Source organism: Charadrius vociferus, unplaced genomic scaffold, assembly GCF_000708025.1.
Source record: "Charadrius vociferus isolate BGI_N301 unplaced genomic scaffold, ASM70802v2 scaffold1, whole genome shotgun sequence".
Taxonomy (NCBI): Eukaryota; Metazoa; Chordata; class Aves; order Charadriiformes; family Charadriidae; genus Charadrius; species Charadrius vociferus.
Window position 1 is genome coordinate 10,855,727 of NW_009647680.1, and position 24,144 is coordinate 10,879,870.

The window sequence follows — 24,144 nt, forward strand, 5'->3', positions numbered from 1 at the left end:
AGAGCTCCTCTCCTGAAGAGACTGAAACAAATTAGTGAGTACTGATAAGGATGGGAATTAAATTACAAGAGATTCTGAGGGGCAGTGTCTTATCCAAGGTTGCACAGCACATTAGCAATAAAAAGCCCCACCATTAAATCAGCTTTTCTTGATCTCCAGCAGTCCCTGCATGTGTTTGACCCACACATGCTGTTTAAGTCCTTGTAACATTTTTGGTATGAAATATTCTTCCTCTCTCTTTTTTTTTTTTTATTTTTTTAAATCTTTAAGCAAGTGATGCTTCATCAGACAGGAGTTAAAATCTCTTAGCTCTCAGTTTGCATCCTCTGTACGTTGCATTAAAATCCTGTTACTTGGACTCTGCAGAACAACTTTTCAGATTCACAGCAAGAGGGGCTCTTCCGAAGTTCCCCTTTAGCTTTCGCGTATGGAGTTTCATTGTCCTTGAGATGTATCTGAAAACTATATGAAGAATCAGTTTTTGTAACTTGGCTAAAATCACAGTAAAATTACATTGTCCTAAACCAAGTAACTGATCCCTTATAAATTAGGCTACAATTATTATTACTATTATTATTACCACTATTATTACTACTACAATTGTTGCTATTACTATTACTACTAGTAGTAGTCGTAGTAGTCACAGTAGTTGTAGTAGTAGTAGTAGTAGTAGTAGTAGTAGTAGTAAAAAAAACATTTTAACCTACAACTTTTTGTATTATGAAAAAACTTATCTATAGCATCGTTTCAGATGCTGTTGCTGATGTACTACTTTCACATCTCTTGTAAACTTGCATGGGAAAAGCTTTCCTAGAGGTCAGTTTTCTGAAATCTTAATCCAGAAGGATCATGAAATTGAAAAGGCAGGCAGAGCCTGAAAAGACATATGACATACAACATGCATCCAATGCAAAATACAAAAAAGGTCTGTCTTTTCTCTGCAGGAAGCCCCACACCTCCTTACATTGCTGAGGACATTCTCTTCTTCTTTTTTTTTTTCATTTATTTTGCAAGCCTGATATTTTAGATTGTGGGTGATGAAATTTAGCATCTCATCCTTCAGAGCACAGTCCAAACATTAGCTAACGCAAGCGCCCCAGATGACAGTTGTCTGTGCTGTTCGCCGGTCACACATTTTATCTCTGTGTGTGTGCATGGCTCTGTGAATCCTGCACGCATACCTCTCTCTGAGAACTTGGCACTGGTTCTTTGGGAGCTAGTTTGGAAGGGAGTGGATCTCATCTAAAGAATGAGAGAGAGGAAAAATAAACATTTTTTGGCTAGACAGGCAAGCTAATGATCTTCCTTGCCGAGGAGGGGACACAGGGTGGTCCAGCGTGCTGCCAGCTTCTCTGGATGTCCAAGGCTGATTTTCAATCCTGTTTCACTGGGACACAGGGCATGACACAGCATCTGAACTTTACATTTTTCAGATGGAAAAAGAGGTCTTTTTAAAATAGAGTTGCAATAGTCCTTGAGCTTTCGTGAACTCTAAACAAATTTATCCCAGATGGTGGTGAACTGAGGTTCCTACCACACAGGACCTTTGTCAGGCATAAAACACCAATGTGCAACCTAGAGCAATGCTTAATTTTTGATTGCTTGTAGCAAGCACCAAAGCCAATGAGATCTTTAAAAATCCAGTATTCCCAAGTGGTTTTTGAATATCAGAGGAGAGGATGAGATTTGTTTGTCAGTGAGCCCCTAACTTTGTGCAGTACCTTCTGGGTTATACAGACAACATGTCTTTCAGGGCCTTGCGTGGCTGGTGTGGTGGGGCTTACCATGCCACGGTACTGCCTCTTTGGAGACACAGTGAACACGGCATCACGAATGGAGTCGACGGGCCTGCGTGAGTATTTGGGACAATCCCTGGGGTGGGTGGTTGACAAATTTCTCAAGAGAGACCGAGAAATGTGCATCTTTAGTGATAAGCATTGCAACTGAATCAGGTCTGAAGAAAGGGGCAAGTCAAACAACAAAATTCAAAGCAGCCTGGAGGGGAGGTCATCAGCTTTGCCATCATAGGTTAGCTTTAAGACCCTGCCTTCCAGCTACGGTCCTCTGATTGGGATCTCATCAGCCAAAAAGGACATGAATCTTGCCCTAGATTTCTCCTACATGGGCTGGATCTTGCTTTCAGTCCGTGCTGAGGACCCTTAATTCAGAGCTCTTTTTGCACAGTAAAATAATGCATGTTCGTGCCACGGCCAGGATTGAAGCACATGTGGGCGCTGCTTCCATCATGGTGCAGAGAGAGAAAAGCAGACCACAGGCAATGATGTCCTGCAAAATGAAGGACATCATTTGTGATGGCTTCATTTATCAGCAATAATAGCTCCATGAGTTGGCGGGTCCTAACAGAATCCTTAAAATTCCTCTTTGGGTTTTCTTGATGTCTTTCTTGATGGATTGGTATTCATGCTATTTTCCCCTAAAGTTCTTGCCTTTATTTTTCTGAGGCTTCCAGTTATAAAAGCAGGTCTACACACACAGAACCAATAACTGCAGAAGATAAGAGAAGACCATCTCTCAGCTGGTTCTTACGGTCCCGTGGCTGGAGCCTTCCAGACACGTAAAAAGAAGTAGTGGGGAAGGAACATTTACCTGCATTTCAGTCATATGTATACCCAGATCGGCTTTTTATTGGTGTCCTTGGGTAAGACATGGATCTGTAAACCATAGTGGATGAACTGTTGGTGACACAGCGGACAGCTGGGGACAGCAGTGGCAGAGCCCTGGATGAATTTCAAGTTTGCTTTTGATGTCCAGGCTATCAGTACAAGTTTATTTCCAAAGGCAGCACCTCATACATTTTAATCCCTGATCTCTGGTCTCTGATATTTTCAACACCTCTAAGGAATTACCCATTACGGGTAGTTTACAAGCTACATGAAGTTTGTGATATTTAATATTCAAATCTTGAGGTCTTGCCAGGCTAGCAATATGCTGCAATATATATGCCACACTGGAGCTTTTTCACTTTTTCATACAATCCTCACATTTCTGGCTCTAGTGATTTTGATTAGACTAATTAAGACTAACAACTAGGCTAATCATTAATTAATGAAAATTGCCTTTCTTGTGATAATGGCTGGCTTATTTTTAAGAGGCAGGCATTGCATATGGAAAGCAGTGGAAAGGAGGAAATACTTTGACAGCAGATTTCTAATGGCAAGACAGATATTTAAAGAATCTCAAGGTTTAGACCCTTGGAAGTGCAAAGTCCCACTGAGACTGCAGGCAGCAGGAGCACTGCAGATACAAGAGCATCATTGTACACTAATAGAAATGTATATAGATAGAGAGGAATAGGAAGATTGTAGGTTGGTGTCTCAGGAAATGTAGCTCAAAGCTGTATGGTCTTCCTCTGTATATTTGAAGTGTTGGTCTTCTTGCTGATTGTTCTGCAAAAAAAAAATTTAATTGGTTCATCCCCCATCCTTCCAGGGGGAAGGGAATGTGACTGACAGATTGGAAACAAAAATTCAACAAAAATAACAACAAAGAAAACTATTTTGGGGGAAAATGTTTCAGAAACATTCCTTGGCTTGCTCACACTAACAGAACAGCAACAAATTTCAGTGAGTTCAAGGAATGACTGTAAAACAAGTTGGGGGAGATGGGAATTTGATAAAGATCTCCACCTTTGCCCTTTTTGTTCATAGACTGTTAATGGCAGCTCTGGATGGAATCAATTACTGAAAAACCCAGATGGATCCAGATGCACAGCCACATTTGCATTATTTCCCCTTGCAAACTCCATCTCTCTGCTTTTCATCCCAGCTTTCAAATGAGGTTGGGTGTCTGGAGCAGGACAATTTTTCTTTTCTTTCTTGCTGCGTAGTTATGGTAGTTATTGCATGTGACAATTAAAAAAAAAAAAAAAAGTTTGCATTGGCTGCATAAATCCCACATGCTGTACTAGGCATCCCAGAATCCCAGAAGCGTATTCCCTGGCACTTACTGGCTTTGATACTAATCCACTCTGGCTGGGCAGTGTCCCTGTAACAGGTCTGTAACCAGAGGCTCTGGTACTCTGCTAGGGTATTGTTTGGTCTTGGGTGGGCAGGAAAAGGCAACGCCTTTGGAAACAGACTTGACTTTCCGTGGATGACCAACATGAGTCATGACTTGCTGAACTTCTAGGGACTCTCTCTGGGAGTGTTTCTAGTGCTTCCAGTACTTACATTTACCTGACCCTACTGCAGAGGATCATTTTTGGGAACAAACCACTGCAAACTGTGGTACAATATATTTGAAGGAAATCTATTGCAAACATCTGCGGAGAAAAAGCCACCTGTTCCATGCAACAATTAAAAAAAAAAAAAAAAAGCCTCTAACTGATCCTCTTGAGATTTGCATAAACCTGTTAAATACACAAACTGCCTCTCAGCTGAACTCCTGACTTTTAAGTTACTTCTTTTATCATTCCTTTTTTTACCATTGAAAGGACTTTATGAAAAGCCAAGGAATGAGGGTGTAAATTTTGGTTGCAAAATCACAGTCAAAACAGCCTGTATCATGACAAGCTGTGAGGACAACTGGGCTAACTGGCAGAAAGGTGTGTAGTGTGTGAGTAATGGCTACATTTGATGCAGGATCAGGTACTTTGGCATTTGGGCTTGTTGCAGGCATAGAAGCAGACAGGGGAGGCAAGAGTTGGGGCTGTCATCTGTGTACCCTTATTTTCATAGAATCACAGAATGGTTTGGGTTGGAAGGGACCTTGAAGATCATCTAGTTCCAACCCCCCTGCCATGGGCAGGGACACCTCCCACCAGACCAGGTTGCTCAGAGCCTCATCCAACCTGGCCTTGAACACCTCCAGGGATGGGGCAGCCACAGCTTCTCTGGGCAACCTGTACCAGGGGCTCACCACCCTCACAGTCAAGAATTTCTTCCTGATATCTAATCTAAATCTCCCCTCTTCCAGTTTGAAACTATTACCCCATGTACACTCCCTGATAAAAAGTCCCTCACCAGCTTTCCTGTAGACCCCCTTTAGGTACTGGATTAAGAGCTGGACTTTAGTGTGTTTGGTAGCCTTCTCCAGGAAGTCCCCAGTGTAGATCTCCTCTCACCCTGTGCTCATTACAGCCCTGCATGGAAGGATCTATCCATCAGCATCGTACTCTACATAGAGGACCACCACACAGCTACACCAGCTACATGCCTGCATACCTTGGAGGACTTTTCCTTGCCAGTATGAAGCAGTGGGGAATTCACAGTGTGTGTGCAGTGTAGTGATTCAGCTGTTTTGCTTTCCTTTCCCAGCTTACAGAATTCATGTCAGCCAAAGTACAGTGGATACGCTTCGGAGCCTAAACGAAGGCTATGAAATTGTACCTAGGGGAAAAACAGAACTGAAGGTAAGAAGGCCAGGGCTGTGCGAAATGCTTCACAGGGGAATCTTCTTGCTTAAGGAATTTTCATATTAAGCTCTTGTTTGGCCTTCATCCACCACTCTTCTGCTGGATCCTTCCCAAATTGTCCCCATCAGTTGTTTCAGTACATGAGGTAATTCTTGAAGGACCATGGGATTGAACAATCATCTGTATGTGCTGGATCTAAGTATTTATTTAGGACTCTATTTAGTCCACCCTTGACAGAAGCTGCTACTTTTCACAGTGTCCAAACAAGAGAACAATAAATAACTCAGAACATCACTTCTTCCCGTACGTAGTCAGTAGACTGAGGTAGGACCTTTGCCTGCCTTAAACTCCTATTGTAAGAGATCTGAATAGGGCCCCAGGTCCTTCAACAATCTTTCATGACAAGTGGAATCATCTCACCCAAGTTCACACGTCTGCAAGTGGCGATCTGAGGTAATTATTCCAGGTTTAGTCAATGGAAAGAAACCTTTACATAGTTAGTGGGGATAAATTGGCACTTTAGGAAATTATTAACCTGGCTTATTTTCAGGGTCCAGTTTATGTGAAGATGAATATTGCCCTAGAAGTGTCTGTTTTCCTCCACTTCTCTGCTCAGGAGTGATTGACTCTGATATAGACACTTGTATTTCATCAGGTGCATCTCACCTTAGAAGCTGAATCATCAGTGGTGGGAGAGGAAGTTATTGGTCTGATACTCAGCCCAGTAACAGCTGTAAAATCTCTCAGTTAATGATGTTAGTGCTGCCAAATAAGATGATTAGAGATCCTGTAGTTTCTCGTTTCTGCTAAGCTGTGTAGTTTCAATGACCCAGATCGATGAGGGCCGTTTGTAGATGACAGTTTGAACAAGATGTCCTGTTTTGGGATAGTGAAATTCAAATCATCGCTGAACCATTACGGAGGAGAGCCCAAGACTTCCAGCCGTGCTCTGCTTCTGGATATACATGAAGCCCCCAGAAACCCAGTGAAGAAGTTACGTATTGAGAAGAGGGTGGTCAGAAAGCTGGTCTTTATCTGTATTTTTGTTTTTATTTTAGGGTAAAGGAGTAGAAGACACATATTGGCTAGTTGGGAAAAAAGGCTTTCTGAAGCCCTTACCTAAACCTCCTGAAATAAAGCCAGGGTAAGTGTGACTTCATCATTGTTCAACACATTCACCAAAAGGTCCTTGTTGGAGTTCACAAGATGAATAACTGTCTTTCCATGGTACCTGTTTGCAAAGTCTGCATCATTTCCCTCAGGTGACTTACATTTTCAGGCATAGTACTGGGACTCAGAAGTGATGCGGTTTCTTCAACTCCTCTCCTTAATCACAGTCCCCAAGAAGTGGCATGGAAACTTGCTGCTTCCCCTCTATAGTCCCTTGGTGATGGAGCACCAGGGATTTCCTTCCTGAACCACCTTCCTACTCTGTGTGCATATGGGAGACGCACAGGTAGGGACATTTTCGTAACCCTGGTGTCATTAGTGTATTGGTGCACTCAGATTTTTTCTCTCCTTCCGTCAAACTCCTGCAGAAAACACCAGCCTCATTCACCATATAAACGTTTCTTCCCTGTAGCGCTGTTCATTCGAACAGAACAATAAGGAGACTTTGTGTTGTAAAAACATGGCACCGTTATGTAATTAAAGACGTAATGATGTCGCCTCCATACAAGCGGCGTTGAGCAAAGATTGAAATTCATTAAGCTGTTTTGTAGGTTTGCAATGCCTGACTTTGCAAACAGAGTACTCCCTGTTCGTCTGTCACACGCTGTATGCCTGGAAAGGATGTTGTGGTCAGGACATAAAAAACGGGAGTGGGATTTGTTTGACAAGAACAGTGTAGTCATCCACATTAAAGCTGGTCAACCTTGACTCCCTTTATAGTCAACAAAGAGAAATACATGCTCGGGCGTCTGATTCGACTGGCCTGCTTGGACGTCTCTATTAGAAGATGAATCATCCTTGCAAGATGCCTGATTTGTTGACTGTAAAGAGGTCCTACAGTGACTAGCTCAGAGACAGATGTCTGACAGCAAACAGGGCCTGGTTTTACTTTAGCTCTGACTTCCCCTGCAACCAAGGAAGCACCAAGACTTCTTCCTTGAGCGTAGGTCCTTATCCTGGTTTTGCCATCTAAAAGTCATGTGTTAGGCCTCTGTTGACTGTTGAGGCTCTTTCCTCAAAGAGCCTGTCCTGTGGTCATGTGTGCCAAAGTCAGACTTACACAGGCCCAAGCTGTTTCTAAACATGGATTGTAAATGACAGAAAATGACAGGGGACAATAAGAGGAGGCAGAAAATTTTCGCACGTACTCGGGATCAGGGGAGCTTGAGCACTCTTGTGTAACCTCAGAAAAATCCAGCAGTAGCACCGCAGAGAGGGAGGTAATCTTCTGCTCTTGTCCCAAGGCCCTGACCTTCACTGTTCTTTTGCAGTAGTTCTGTCCCCATATACTGTCGTACAGCAGTTGAATGAATGTGAAAGTAATCAGAAGACAAAGCTAAGTTATATGAAACTGAATTAGTCCTACTGCAGGGTCAAAATGAAAGCTATACCCTGTAGAAGTCAAATGTCAAAAGGCAGAATGAAGTAACTGAATGTTCAAGAAAGCAAAGATTTGGAGAACTGGCTCGTGCATAGGCTGTGCTATTGTCAGATAGGTATCAGACATTACGTCCTGTTTTTCCAGCCTTATCATGATGGTTCAATTTTGTGCCAGTTTATGAGAGGTTGAAAGTTTTTTCTCTCTTATTGGCCAATATGGTGTTTTCGAGTCACTGCCTCATACACTTCCATAGGGATTTCCTCATCTGTAGGCTTTTGAGCTGAAGGAGGAACTACTTAATAAATTCCTCTTCTACTGATCTTTTCACCTTCTCCTGAAGCAACTCATCTTCTACTTAGGTTTTTCCCTTCCATGAGGTCCGTGAGCATTTGCTTTTATCCCATGTTTTATTTTGTGACTTGGGTGGCCTAAACATATATAGACAGGCAGTTGTGATGGTCTTGCTGAGAAGTGGTACGTGTTAAGAGAAGGTTAAATTGTGCTTGGTCTCATGTCCATAGTATGGAAATGCAAAATTGTGGGCCATGGATTGATTTAAGGGTCAGATCCTAGAGGTGGAAGTTCTGTGTGAAGAAAGGGCTCAAGGTAACCCTAAGAAAAATGGTTTAATCGTCATTAAAATCTCTGGGTCTGTGTTTGACCTCACAAGTTATCTTGTGGAACTCATATGGATCTGGACAACTCGATGAGCTTAGTTTCGCTCACAGTCTGTTAATGTTTCTTACTGCCATGACAAGTCATAGCCTTTGAGATATGGAGTATTTCAGGTCTGCACTGCAGTGGTTTGTGGAAAAGACAGCAGGTAACACACACAAAAAAAGAAGTGCTAACTTCCTATTATTTTCCATGACATAAAACCCATCAGTCAAACAAAGCTGTAAGCATGGTCCTTGGCAGGATTTCTTCACATGAGAAGGTAATTTTCCAGATCTGGTAGGCAGTTATGAGCAGATCTATGATCAAGTAGCTCATAGAACTGTTCATAGATGTCTAGGGACAAATCAAGCTTCATTATCCTACTGTACTTGCGGTAGTCTTGGCACCTGAGACTTGGAGAACAGTCCTTGACCTTACAAAGCTCAGTTTATACGCAGGTTAGAAGTCAAACTTCAGCAGTCTTAAAAATATGGAAGAATAATTATGTGCTTGGGTTAATACTAATGGTCCAGTGAAATACTGTGATAACGATTTCTTCTGGTATTGCTGAAATTGCTGAAAGAATACATCTGATTGTCTAGTAATAAACCTCAAGCCACCACCAAATGAGTAACAAAGGAACAATTATTGCACCTATGTAATTCAAATTTAATTGATATTCATCAACCTCTCTGTTTAATCCCAATTACAGACTTATTGGAAGCATTAGCTGGAACATTCTCATCGATTGCCACTGTCTGCACCACATTTTCATACCTTTACAGTTGTGTAAGGACATTCAGATAAATACATTTCACTCTTAAAACCCAAGTGCTGTGGGTGACATGGCTCACACAGGGTACAAAACGTTTTTATTCATCCCAGAATCCCAGACTAGTCAGTGTTGGAGGGAACCTCTGGAGCACCCCCAGTGCCCCCCCCTGCCAGAGCAGGGGCACCTCCAGCAGTGGCACAGGACGGCGTCCAGGCGGGTTTGGGATGGCTCCAGAGGGGGAGACTCCCCCACCTCTCTGGGCAGCCTGTGCCACTGCTCTGCCACCCTCACAGGAAAGAAGTTCCTCCTCATGTTGAGATGAAACTTCCCATGTCCAAGTTTGTGCCCGTTCCCTCTTTTCCTGTCACTGGGCACCACTGAACAAAGACTGTTCCCATCCCCCGGCACCCTCCCTTTAAGGATTTATAAGCATTGATAAGATCCCCCCTCAGTCTTCTCTTCTCCAGACTGAACAGCCCCAAGTCCCTCAGCCTTTCCTTATAACAAAGGAGCTCCAGTCCCCTCATCATCTTTGTAGCCCTTTGCTGGACCCTCTCCAGCAGTTCCCTGTCCTTCTTGACCTGGGGAGCCCAGAGCTGGACACAAATAAGACAGGCAAGCACAAATAAGACAATTTAAATACCTAATATGCTTTTTACCACCCCTACTTTCTTCCAACCATGCATAAAATCAAATGAACTAAAGGTTATTCTTAAAATTAACCTTAGGACAAGCTGCTTAGGGTCTGTATATCTGTTTTCAGAAGCAAAAAGCTTACTGGAAATCAAGTAAGAAACCACTTCACATGCTTTTTTTTATAAGATAAGGTGGAGGTTCAGTAGTAGTCTGAGGACACAGGGAAAGTGCAAGTTTAACATCCAGATTGCAGTGCTGGCTCCTGCCCCGGAGAATTTTCCTTTTTGAAGGATAACCTCCTTTTCTCAAGGTCTGGTCAAATCTCAGTTTCACCCGTTTTATGAGGGAGCTTTAGGTTAACTTTGCATCATGTGGAACAAGACAGGCAGTTCGGTAGACTCCTTAGTCCTTTCCTTGCTCCAAGGCAAATTTCTACACCCTCCCTGGCAGATGTCTGCCTTGAATATTTTTTTTTATTGAATGTTTTTTCTCCTTCTTCCTCGCAGCTTGTTAGGATTTGTGTTACTGTATGTCAGGACCTTGTGGGTTGGGCATCCATTGTGCGATAGCCACAGAGGGCAAAGAAAAAAGCTTTGCACAAAAGCCTGATACTGCCACAAGAAACAACAGCAGATTGGGGTGGACATAGAGAAGGTGTAACAAAATGATAATAAAGCAACACAAAACATATTGAGCAGTCGAGCAGCACCCTACCTGTGGGATAGATATTTGCTGAGATTTCACAGTCAGATAGGTTTAAAGGAAGGCTGTGAGGTTTCTTTGAGAGAGAACCAGGAGACTAGTTTTGGGGCTGAAGAGCAGCCCTCCCAAAAAAACCCACAGAGCTGCCTGTTTATAAACATGGGATATTGGACGTTGGCACCCTGTGATGCTCTGCGACAGGCAGCACCTCATCAGCACTGGTGGAGCGCTCCTCTTGTCCAAAACAGCAGAAAAAATATGATGTTATACAAATCTAGCAGATACAAGCCTGACCTGAACTAAATCACAGCTGCATTTGGGACAACACTGAAAAAATATGTAGCACTAGGAAAAATTTAATAGTTAAAGAAATGCAGAAAAAAAAAATCCCAAGAGCCAGGATCATGTTCATTTGCTGTTCCAAGGAGATGAGTGACATACTTGTTCTTCTGACTTTCCAACTTTTACCATCCTGTTTCAGAAATTCTTTACTCTGGTACTGAATATAGTGCTTTCAGGCAGCAGGAGCCCTCTATCCCAGGAGGTAGTTTTATCCAGAAACCTTCCCTTTCTAATTCTATTTTAAATTATCTAGGAAAGTTAACTGGAGAGAAAAAAAAAAAAAAAAAAGAGAATACAATTCAGTGAAGAAAGATACAGATTGTGGGTCCTCTCAAGTGTTTTTAACAATGAACCCAGTGCCCAGGGAAAGAACATATGAGAGTTTTGGATTTTTATCATCAAACCTGATCCCTTCTCTTGTATGCAATCATACAGTTAGGTCTTAAGTCCAGAAGGGCTGATAGAGCATTTAGCCCACCACCATCCACAAGGATAAATACAACCTGACTTGAGAAATCACTAAAAACTTTAGATACAGACATGGGTAGGAGGAAGTTTTGGGGTTCTCCCATCCTCACATACGTGTGGATTAACTCTCAAGGAAGCACTGAGGTCCTTGCTTGAAGATGAAGTTGGTGAGAAGCAGTGAAGGATGCTCAAAGAATCTATCTCCCAACACCAGATGAGAAACATCTTTTTATGAACCAGGAAAATTACACCTATTTGGACAACACAACTTCTTCTTCTACCCAGTACAAGGCTGTCATATTTTTGTCGGTGCTGAGGCACCCTGACAGGATGGGAGATGATCAGTAGAGAGTCCCTACTCTTGCTGTTGCTGCTGATGTGTTTCTCTGGGGAGATAAGTGAAAGGATTTCCGTTCAGGCTCCTATTTGAAGTTTTGCACCCGATGCACTTTTAAACCAGAAATAAAAGAGCTTGTGGAGCAAACAGCAGGGAAAGAACTTTGTTGTCCTTACATAGCTGGAGTTATACAACAGCATCATAACATTTCATAAATAAACTTTATATAACATGTAACGAGTTATTTGGGGAAATCAAAGCATCCTCCGGCTCATAGGCTTGATCACCCAATGTCAGGACAGATGCTTTTTGCTTCAGAATCATTGCTTTCTTCTCAAATTATTTCTGAACTCCTAACACAACAGCAAAATGAAGAAAAAGGAATATTCTGGTCATGGTTATAGCATAATGCAGGTGAGAAAGAAGAATTTTTCTCTGAAATCTGATTGAGGGGAGAAAGGGGATGAAAGCCAGTGACTCATCTCCCTTTGAACAAGGATTTCTTATGTGGAATGTGGTTGCTCCAGCTGATATATTTGAACAAGCTCTTTTTGAGCAAGCTGAGGTTTGAGAATTGGCTGGAATATTAGATTAGAGAATAACTGCCAATAACAAGAAACCCTAAATGCAGCATTCAGAAAGGAAGCGAAGTTGGGTAGTGGCATTCTTTGGCTGGAAGATGTGATTCAAGGCGTTACCCTTTCTTCCAAGGGTATTTCTGTGGATTTAGGGTAAGGTAGTTCTGAAACTGTGCTCAGGACTTGGTTGGCTTTGTGGATTGTATTCTGGCTTGCAGGTATGGCCTCAGGCATGGCTGAGGTGTGCCCAAATGTGCCTGGATGTGCCCAGTAGTTTCTCCTGCCTCACGCAGACAGACTGGGAGGTGAAGTGGGAGGTGACGGTCCCTTTGAAGGGTATTTTCGCAGAGGGACAGAGAGAGCAGCAGTCAGCACCTCGGCAGCATGAGAGGCTGTCTAGGGTTGGTTCTGGCTGCAGGAGTTCATTTGAGGGTGTTTCTCCCTGGATCTGCCCACACTTCCATTGAAAAGAGAAGCAGAGGGAAACCCGGTGATGAGTGATCTGGGCTGTCTGAACAGGAGCCAGCTTGAGTCTAGGAATGTTTTTACGGTGTTGCACCCACTGCATGGGCTGGCCAAGTGAGATCTCTGTCCTATCAGGGTACACTGCTCTCCCTCGTGCCATCTAAACAGGCTTTCTCTTTACATAGCAGCCCTAAAGCTCTTTTATGAACAACAAGGCTGAGGGACAAGAGGGAAGAATACTGAGGAGAAACCATCTCAGTGCTGCTTTTAGGCCCCTCTCTCCCCAGCCAACTGCTTCTACAAAGCTGCCAGCCATTTAAAGTAAGAAAAAATGGAGTACGATGAAACATGGGTTAAAATAAAATAAATCACCTCAGAAACAAGTAACCCCAGAGACAATCCTGACTGGTTTAAAGACAAAGGTGTGTGGGAAGCAGTCAATGAAAGGGCTCCAGGAGCAGGTCCACCGAGCTGAGAGGTAATGGGCTGCCCAGGATACCTGCGCCTTGCATTAGGTTACGCATTGCTCCAGCATATGGGTTTATGTGAAGCGGGGATAAAAGAAAGAGAAAGGAGGGCAGAGAAGACTGTGTCTGCATCCGTACGGCCCAGGTCTCAAGGCAATTTGAGTTGCAGTTGCTCTCACCAAAGGGTACAGAGTGGCCAAGTCATAAAGGTGCTCTGTCTATGGGTCTGAGCTTTTCCCCCTGTAACTGGGAACTAGAAGTCATGCTGGCTGCACAAGGTTCAAGCCAGGGGCTTGTGTTCCCAATGGTCAGGAAAAAATCATTGTAACACACCACATTCAGAAAAGAAAAGGCAAATTCCTTTATGGTCCAGAGAGCTGGGGTGCAGGATCTTACAGATTTTCTCCTGCTGGCTTTGGAAACAAGGTGGTGGGATGGGAGGACCTTGGAAAAATAACAACTGACTTCAGACAGAGGGGTTTTGTGAGAGCCCTCTCCAGTTGCTCAGACATTAGTGAGTTCAGGAGATTGTAGAATCATAAAAAAGTTAGGGTGAGAAGGGACCTTTTAAGGCCATCTAGTCCAACTTACCCTGCCATGAGCAGGGACATCTTCAACTAGACCAGGTTGCTCAGAGCCCCGTCCAACCTGACCTGGAATGTTTCCAGGGATGAGTCATTTTCCACCTTTCTGGGCAACCTGGGCCAGTGTCTCACCACCCACAGTGTAAAAAAATTTCTTCCTTCTATCTAGTCTATATCTACCTTTTTTCAAGTTTAAAGCCAGAGAGATGTGTCGGTGCTGTTTGGACTGGATCTTTCGTCTTGTTATTGTGCCATGGATGAAAGTCAAGTCATTATCAAAGGGTTATTTGATATTTGTGTGAGTGTAGTTTGGAGGTGGTGCTCAGGTAAACTGATATTGAGCTTGATCCCCAAATACTTTGGTCAGGTCTTCACCTTCTGTGGGTCACAACCTGCTGCACTATAGTGCAGAAACAGGCAGCAACCTCCTCCACTCCCCTGTGGATGAAGTCCTGTTGGGTGGGCTCAAAGAACAAGCCCCTCATGTTTACCCATGTGTGGCTGAATTTTGCTACTGCTTGCATAATGGGGATGGAGGCAAAGTGTTCCTTTTCCCCCTCCAACTGGTAGGATTTCATCTTATTGAAAGTTATTTACCTCTAGATAGACACCTCTATCTGAGCTGGTCATCTTACCCATCTTTTAGAGCCAATGTAGAGAAACAAGCACTTCTAGATACAGCTCTTCTTCCCCACAGAGGACATCTACTTCGTCATAAACCCCTGCTGTGGTCCAGCAGTGCCTGCTTCCCTCCACTGACTCAGAATAGAGCCCAAAATATTTGGCTCAGATGGAGACATCTCTGTTGCAGATAGGTAAATTTCAGAGATGAATCCCACCTGAGTTGTAGATTCCCAGAAGAAGCTATTTCTCATTCAGCCCATGAGGATTATATCCTCCTGACTTCCCTGTCCTTGGGACTCAGCCCAAAAGGCTCCAGCACTCATGGGAGGGTTTATAAACATGGATCAATGTTTCTGTAAAAAGGGAAGATGTTTCCAGAACTGAGGATTTAGGTGAGGCATGGAAGGACAGCTTGGTTGGACATTTCTGTTTGTAGGACAGACTTGGCAAAAGAGCTGGAACTTGACTCTGATCTCCCTTGGGAAATGCTGTTAAATTTGTGCTAAGCTTTCAGGGAAAACTAGTTGTCTCTAGGGACAGTTAAATGGGATTTCCATTTGGAAATGTGCCCATAGGTTTGAGAGCTGAGAGTTTCTGAGAGCAACACCCCTGGAAGACCAAAAGGCACTGAGGCAGGAGCTGAACTAACCGAAGGCAAGATCTTCACAGCAGTTTTGTTCTGCTCTCCCCTTTGATGAATGAGGGGGAGGATCAGAGGAATAATGGAATAATTCTCCCAGGATTCATCTTGTCTAACAGATTCTGGATACAGCCATGATAGATATCTAGTTTGTGCTCCTCAATCAACAAAGTCATTCATCTCGTCCTGGGAGAAGAGTCTAAGATGTGCCAAGAGCCCTGTGGAAGTGCCTGGCTATCCAGGTTACAAAAGATGCCTGTCTCAGAGCAGGCACCTAACTTCGGGACACTTAAAATTAAATTAGCTAACCTCATCCTTTGCAATAAGTTGAGCTGAAGTGATACAAGAGGGGAATAAATCAAATCGGAACCAGGCCCAATATTTGTGTTCCTTTTTTGCACCAGAAGACACTTACCTTTCACTCGGTCTCCGTTACGGTCTGTTCTTTATTGCAGATGAAACTGAACTGGTTCTTTCTCTAATGGCCTACATGTTCACTGCAGGTGTAGAGCTCATGGGTTGCCCTCGGAAGAAATTGCAGAGTTCAAAAGGAGGAAAGCTGAAAAACTCCTTGGCAAAAGGGCCTAGATCTGAGGTAGTAGCTGTAGGACAGTCCCAACGTAGCTCTGCTGTTTAGTGTCGCTTATGTGTCATTTGTCTGCACTTTGCTGGTTTTAGTGTCATGCCTTTTTTTTTTGTTTTGTTTTTTTTTGGTCAAAAATATGTATTATTCTTTTAAAGTGTCTCGTTCAAAAGGTGCTCAGAAGAGCAGCAAAGCTGTCTAGAGATAGTAGTATCCTTGTTGGGTGATTTCCTATCAAATTCATGACCTGTTATCACATTAATTCCTGAAAGACGTACAGTATTACTGTGTTTACCTGCAGTGTATTATCGATCCACTGGATGTCGATGTGCACTATGCCAGGAAGAGCCCAGTCCATGATAAACACAGAGATAAAACTGGAGTTCAAGCCTGGAAGAATCCAAATTGCCTATGGTTGCTTTCCTATAACATATATCTCCTGCGTAGTGTAATTCTATATCTTGTGACATGAAACAGGATGCAGCTCTGTTATTCATCACTATGGTACCTACTGGTATGAGAAATAAATGTGGATTTAGGAGGATTTGGTTGGAATTCAGAAGTTGCATGGAGTATAACAGCATGACCTGAGGTGCCTGATCAAATAGGTGCTACTAGAGCAAGGCTGCCCTATCAGCCTGCACACCCACACATGAACACAGAGGGTCTGACGTCCTGTGAAAATGCGGTATGGTTGGGTTTTTTTAATAATAGCTCCAAAAGCAGCAATAATGCTTCTATTCAGTGCCTCTGAACTAACTTTTACTTTATTTCCCCTTTCTTAGAAAAAGGTGCCTCGATGTGGGCTGGTTACAAACCCCTAAGATACACCATATTGAGCTGATACATTACTCCAAAGACTAAAGCTCCATCCAATTTTCTCACAAGGATAAAACACAGCAGAGCACTTTTGGCTGTGTTAGTCTTTCCCAACCACAACTTTTAAAGGCTCAGGGGGTGTTACTAGGCTGCTCTATCTTCCTGAAGAGATTTTTAAATTTTTATCTGAGGCTCTCCCTATTCTAGGAGCTGGGCAGAAATTCCTCATTTAAAAAAAAAAAAAAAAAAGATTTAAATATGGGACATCCTGTGCAGAGACCTGAATAAGCAATACCATATGTGAACACTCACTGCTAAATATAAGCTCTGAGGCACAGAAGACCGCCCTGCTGCTCTACCCCTGTGAGCATGAAGTACTCCTCCAATGCCAGAGCCACAGAGGATCTCTCACTTGGGTTAGCCCTGCTTGGCAAAAACTGCACGTATACTGACAGTAAAATATTTAGCACATATATCACCCACAGACTTAAACTTCTGCACTGAAGCAAGGCTGATTAGCACTACATTATGGAGAACAGAAGGTCCTCATTAGCCCACTTGGCTCAATTCATGGGAAACAGCAGAAAAATCAATAAGGCATTTATACCTGGAGATTTTCAGCAGTTCTTGTTCAATCCTTCTTGTGTGCATGAAGCTTTCAATGGCGGCAATTACGTCCTCAACAGCCACTTATTCCCACGTGACTGCTTGGTGGCTTAGTGATGTTTCCAGCTAATCTATCCATCTTACGCATTTATGATGAAAGGGATCATGCCATTAATAGGCTTGTTTTTCCTTGAAAAAGGGATGCTCTACAAGGGTCTCAGATGTAGTGATCTATAGTCCGTTCACTCAGTTTACAGTCCCACTAATCTGGGACTGTAAACTGTTAACAGTCTCACAGAGTCCTTGCTGCGGTAAGATAGGGATCCCCATCTCAGGACTTTTGGAGCATTCACCTGGCCTGGAGTCTAGAGGAAGGTCAGAACTCTGCTCCTCATGCTCAGAAAATGAATCCTTTAACCTTGAAAGAGTGACTGTGGACTCTGTTTTCCTTGGTGGACAGCTGTTTTTGAAGACAAGTGATGGTTCTAGCCAGATCTTGATAAAAAAGTGCAACAAAGCATGAGGAACACCAAAGTGCACCTCCAGTAACCTGGAGATAAACCTCTTGGCTATACCACTAGCGATCCTTCTACTTTCTCCCACAGTAGGATATAGGTTCTTAACATGGACCTACCAACCCATCCGTGCAAGTGGGATTCAACACAGAGCACAATGGTTGTCAGACATGCCTGTGCAAGCCTGGATGATGAAACAGCAGCTGAAGACCAAGCAGGATAAACCATGGCATCTCAAATACATCTAGACAATATCCTCAGGCAACTGAATCACACCCCTAGCATCTTACAGTGCTTCTGATATGAAGAAAGGGATTTTTCTCTTTCCTTCAAGGCCCAGCAGAGAACTGTCCCACAGGGAGGTCAATGACTCCCTGTGATCCTTAGACTGATCTCACTTTAGATCATCAGAGATGAGACTCAGACGCCATGCAAGTCAAGAGTTCATTGTGGAGTTCAAAGGGACAAGATTTCACCCCACTGTGTTTGGTAGCTGCTGTATTTATGGAGGGACCCATGGTGTATAAATCTTAGTGTCACCTGTATTGTTCTTTGCTGACATTTAGATATATAAGCATGCAGGGAGTGTGTCCTGCATGGACAAAAGACCAGTCTGAGATCACCTAAAAGTACCAAGGCTTATTTATTTTAAGTTATTTTCACTCTTTTCTTTTTTTTTTTTTTTTGTCCTCAGGACCTTGCCTCTCCCGCTGTTCTGACCTCTCATTCCATGAACTCAGCTTAGTGACAAGACATCCCTCAAGGTTTTTTCTTGTTCAGGAAATACAGTAAACACCCAAAGCATTGCATCTTGCTGGCCAAGCCATAGACTAGCAAGGTGTGGCTGACCGGCAGTTAAGATCTGAAAGCTTATTCAGGGCAGGGCTTTTGATAAAGATTCTCTCTGTCCTCAAAGGTGAAACCCAAGCCTACACAGAAACCTGTATATGTACAGCTTACTCCTTCAGCCCCACTGCAGGGATAATCTCAGATGATTTTGCCTGCACGATCTCTCCAAAGATTAATAGCAGACCCGCAGAAACCAAACACTCATTTCTATTGATTTTTTTCCTGTCATATCTTTCTTCTCTTCCCTCTTTCTTCTGCTCTGCATCAGCTACTACTTCTCTCTTGGTATGCAGGGACATCTCCCCACAACACACTGGAAGGCATATCTTCTTCATCCAACACCAGAAAGGCCTTAAAAAAAAAAAAAAAGAAAAAGAGAGACATTTATTTATTTTCCTTGTTTTCTTAGTAGTTGCAAAACATTTGGGATCATCCTTGACAAGGGCATCAGCTCTTTCTCATAAAGTTCAATGAATGAATTTCAGGGTGGATCCTCCACCGAATCCTAAATCTCATTGGGTTGATACATTTGGGTGATTAAGATTCAGCAATTTGCTTTTAGATCCCTTGCCTGTTTCTTGCCCTTGGTTGTCCTTGGCTGTCCTTGGTCTCCCACTGAGTATGAGAGTGAAGGGAACTTGACGCGTGCTGAGTTTGGAGGTCCTGGCTCTTCTCTTGTTGCATCCAGATTTGATAGCCAGTCCTCAAGAACAGGTAACCAGACCATCAAGCACCATCTGCAGAACCTTTGGTCAAATAATAAAATACAATTCCCTTGAATGATTACAAAAAAGAATTAGATGTGTGGTGCTACAGTACAAGGTGTCAGAGTAGTCAACCCTGCATACCTGGTTCTGGTGTCAGTGCTATTAGTTGACTTTGCTCCAGTTTTATATGTACTTTAAAGTATATGTATATATAATCACAGAATGAATCACAGAATGGTCAGGGTTGGAAGGGACCTTTGGAAATCATCCAGTGCCACCCCCTGCCAGAGCAGGGGCACCTCCAGCAGTGGCACAGGACGGCGTCCAGGTGGGGTCGGAACGGCTCCAGAGAAGGAGACTCCCGCACCTCTCTGGGCAGCCTGTGCCACTGCTCTGCCACCCTCACAAGAAAGAAGTCCCTCGTCACATTGAGATGGAACTTCCTATGTTCAAGTTTGTGCCTGTTACCTCTTGTCCTGTCACTGGGCACCACGGAAAAAAGACTGTTCCCATCCCCCTGGCACCCTACCTTGAAGGATTGATAAGCATTGATTAGATCCCCCCTCACTCTTTATATATGTGTATATATACACTTTATAGATATCTAATGGATAAGGCAGCTCACCCCGTGCTGTCATTAAGGGCAGTTTCATTAGGCTGCTTAACAATTCTATATTAAAGATTGGTCATTAGTGTGAATAGTCCTTGGACCTAATAACATTTTTTCCCCTCCTATCAAGACCTCACATTTTACGCTTTTGGGATCCCTGCTTCATGTAGTCAGTTTTACATATATTTCTCTTCTAAAGTTATTGCTTGTTCATTGTACGCAGCAATGGTGTGTACAATTTAAAACCATACATATGTGTATACACAACAATTTCTCAACTCATTACTTTTAATACCTGCATAATCACAACGGTGTTAGTGGTATGGGTTAGAATTTGGTTCTTTTCAGTTTACAACAGCTGGAATGATATTTTCTTCTATTACACACAGTAAATTTGATTTCTTATAATGTTTTATGTAGGACAGGACAGCTGCAGAGCTGAGACCTACCTTAAGCCCAACCATTCACTCAGCTTCTGGCCTTGAACGAGTCTTTGATGTTTGTTTTGTCTCTGAAACCCCCATTATGTTGTCATAAATCCGTGCCTATCGACAGATGGTAGAACCTGGGCATCAGGGATGCTTAGAGCATCGTAGCAAATGATCCATTTCAACCCCATCACATCAGTTTAGTGGCCTGGATCTAGATGTAGCCTCTCGGTTAGCCCAGCTCTTCAGTCCTAGTACTCAGCAAAGCTTATGGTCTCAGAATCAGTGCCCGGCTATGGCAGTGAAACAACACCTGCGTCGGAGATGGATGTCAGGGCTTTCTGGTTCTCTGCCCATCCTGTCTTGGGCTTGGTGAGATTATGGGGCTGTCAGAGCAGCTGGACCCTCAGATTTCTCATTGGTGGCAGTGAATGACCTCAAACACAGAAAACCCCAGCTGATTATCAGAGTTTCTCTCTTATTACTTGCTAGGGGCTTTATGAGGCTTGTGGTGCACAGTTAGGAAAGTTTTTCATGAGCAGCTGAAGCCCTCTGGTTGTTTTTATGTAAATGTAATTTACATTTGTAAAGCGGATATCCTTGGATGAAAGCTCTATGTGTCCCATTAACCCATGCAACAGCTCCAGTGGTTGTATGGTCTACTGGGACCACCACATCCCTGCAGTTCTCAACCAGCATCCCTCCTTGCCTGGTGCTTCTTGATGGCTTTGAGAACGTCTAATGTTTCTGCTTTGTCTGACAGAAAAGTGATGCAAAACAAAAGGCTATTCCTTAGCGAGCAGGGTTGCTGACTCCTCCTTTCTTCTCTGTTTTACAGCTTCAACTGGCCAGGTGTGCTGACTAGGAAACTCAAAGCTGTCCTGAGGGGCAGAAAGAGGACATTGACAAAAGCAACCCTTAAAGAGCTGGGGAGCATGAAGGAGGCTGGAATAAGTATTGAAGAGGATGAAATCTGAGAAGAGCACAGCAAAGAACTAGTAAGATCAGGATGGGCACCTTGAAGCCAACCCAGCAGAGGAGCTCACACCCTCCATTTAATTCCCTTCCAGCCAAAAGCAGTATAATTGATGAAGCCTCTTAGCTCTCTCAGAGGGTGAACCTGAGCAGGCAGATGAATCCTGACCATCCTCTCTTGTGAAACTGGGCACCAGCTCAGAGCTGTATGTGTGCATTTTTGGCAGGGGTCCATTGGGGAGGAAAGTCATGGTGATGGTGATAGCGCCAGCCCTTCATCAGCATCTGTCACAAGAATGAGCCCAGAAAACGTTTTAGCTAGGTCTGCATGGCAGCACAACCATGTCCGACTGCACTTGGGCCTGGACTTGAACAATAATGCCAAGTGCTGAAATGGTTTAACTGTTTTGCATTAGATAAATTTTGTTGTTGTTGTTGTTTGTAGGAAACTCTGGTTTCATGAAAATCAGTGCAATTGAGGAAAAAAAAATGTTTTTGAAAACAAAAAATATTTTTTACTCCCCCACAAGGGGAAATTTTGAATCAAAATGTTTTGTTCCTGTATGTCAATTTAAGCTGAAACATTTTCTTTTAAATTGACATTTCAGCTGCAAATGCCATTTTAATGCTATTTTCAAACTGAAATGACAGTTTTGAAATGAAACAGTTTGGTATGAATCAATATTTGTTTCCAAATGCCAAAATGTGATTCTGCTCAAAATGTCAAAATATGTCATCTTCGCAATTCCAGATCTAAACTGGAAGAACATTTTGTTTTGCTTTATACACACACACATATAGCATATCTAAAACATTGTATGCTTTTCATCCCAAAGCAGGATGAAAACAGAAGGCCAAGATATTGGAAAACTGAGATGCAGAGAATGACATTCTGCAGTTCCTTTAGCTGAGTAATACTAATAAGACATGAATTTTCTTTCCTGCAAAAGTGGGGCTGAGGGAATGAGAAGTGCATCACTTGAGCAGTGCAAAGCCTAGAACACGTCACTCTTTTTCCTTCCCAATCTCCAAGTGCTCTCAAAGGCACTTGTCTTCAAAGTAAGCCTCCCAGTGGGTAAAAATACCTCTCTGCAAAGGGCCAGCATTTGGCCCGTAGGCACTTCTCACAGAGCACACTTCATCAAGGACAAATAATTTTCTTCTTGGCCACTTCTTCTTCCAGGTTTTTTACTCCTGTTCAACATCTGGCTTCTAACAAACTTCTGGGAATTGTTGTTCTCTCTTTTGCACGGCTGAAGAGAACAGCGGATATGGTAATTTAACCAATATTACCACCAGAAAAGCTTGTTGAAAACACGGAGACCTTTCTCAAACTCAGTTTGAACTCTTCTCATCAGAGCAACCAGAGTAGGTTTTTTTATCATTCAACAACCACTCGCCAAACCTTCTTTGGTGATTGCAAATATCTTCATGAAATGAGGCAAGCCAGACTCCACAAAGCTAAGGAAGATACTATTTTCACAACTAATTCACCGTAGCAAGTATAAAACATGTGTACTCTCAAAGTAAGAGTGGTTTGGAGTATAAACATCTGAAAAGTGAAAATGGAAGGGCAGCTCGTTAGTGTTCTTTAACAATGAGATTTCACTCTGTGGCACCTGGTTTTGTGAAAGAAGCTTTTGCCTATTCAGGGACGAGAGTTGATATTCCAGGTGGGAGAATTTGGCCCTTGAAAGACATCTGTCAAAAGGCTCATATGACACCTGAGCTGTGAAGCAGGGCTTAGGAAAAGCTTTCACCGTCTGCACTGTGGTCACCCTCTGTTGGCAAATTCCTTCAGGAATAAAGTCCTGTGGAAGAGACATGGGCCAGGCAATTCTGACACAACATACCTCAATACGCAGTTCCAGGGAGGGATGTTATCTGGATCGGTCTATGCAAATATGAGTTTAAAATCAAACAATTCCTGCATAATTCTTGTCTTTTCCATTATTTTTCCATGTTAAAAACATCGATCAGTACTGTTCTGTTACGTAGTGGTGTGGATTCAATCAGCCTGACCTTATGTCTCGGCTAAAGAGAATTGCAAGTTGTGACAGGCAGAAAGCAGATCCTCTCTATGGGGGACAGATGATCTCTCCCCCTGCTCTTGGTATGGTATTTCCATGCAAGTGAGAGTTGCATCAATGGGTTTTGCTTGGAAAGGCCCATGTGTAGTCAAGGCTGGCCTCCAAATGAAGAGAAATGCCCACAATGATGTGGGAAAGGGGAATCATCTGGGTAAATACAGACCTGTAAGGTACAGTGTGAGACAATCACCCAGAGAGGTCCCCTAACAGTCAGAGACGGGAAAGAGGCACTTCCCAGCAGTGTTTCTTAGGCTCCTACATGTGGGTACCTCTGTGTGTGCTGGGTGTCTCAGTTCCCGTTGCAGTAAATGGGGATCAAGTCAAAAAGTCCAAGGAGCCTACTCATAGAGTCATAGAATCATTATGGTTGGAAAAAACCTTTAAGATCACCAAGTCCAACCTTAAACCTAACACTGCCAGATCCACCACTAAACCATGTCCCTCAGCACCACATCTACATATCTTTTAAGTATCTCTAGGGATGATGAGCCAACCACTTCCCTGGGCAGCCTGTTTCAATGCTTGACAACCCTTTTTGGTGAAGTAATTTTTCCTAGTACCCAATCTAAACTTCCCCTGGCACGAGTCAGCTGAGCCTAAAATGAGTGCCTACAACTGGCTAGCACAGTCACCCCGAAATAAACTGACTATGGGCAAGGTCTCCATTCAAGCAATGGGAGCCTGGTGCATGCAGAGATACCCAAATGGAGATATCTGTGATACAGTTCAGCTGCTGAAACACAAGTGCTTAGTGCCATTTAG

At 43.2% G+C, this 24,144-nt stretch overlaps 1 protein-coding gene across 1 annotated transcript in view; it reads left to right on the plus strand.

The window, feature by feature from the left end:
- GUCY2F (guanylate cyclase 2F, retinal) overlaps positions 1 to 21,294 on the plus strand; it is a 48,329-nt gene extending 27,035 nt beyond the window's left edge. Inside the window, exons 16-19 of the mRNA XM_009881258.1 lie at positions 1,754 to 1,852; positions 5,277 to 5,371; positions 6,433 to 6,518; positions 21,156 to 21,294. Of these exons, the coding sequence (XP_009879560.1) occupies positions 1,754 to 1,852; positions 5,277 to 5,371; positions 6,433 to 6,518; positions 21,156 to 21,294 (419 nt within the window). The remainder of the gene's footprint in view (positions 1 to 1,753; positions 1,853 to 5,276; positions 5,372 to 6,432; positions 6,519 to 21,155) is intronic.
- The last annotated feature ends 2,850 nt before the right edge of the window (positions 21,295 to 24,144 follow it).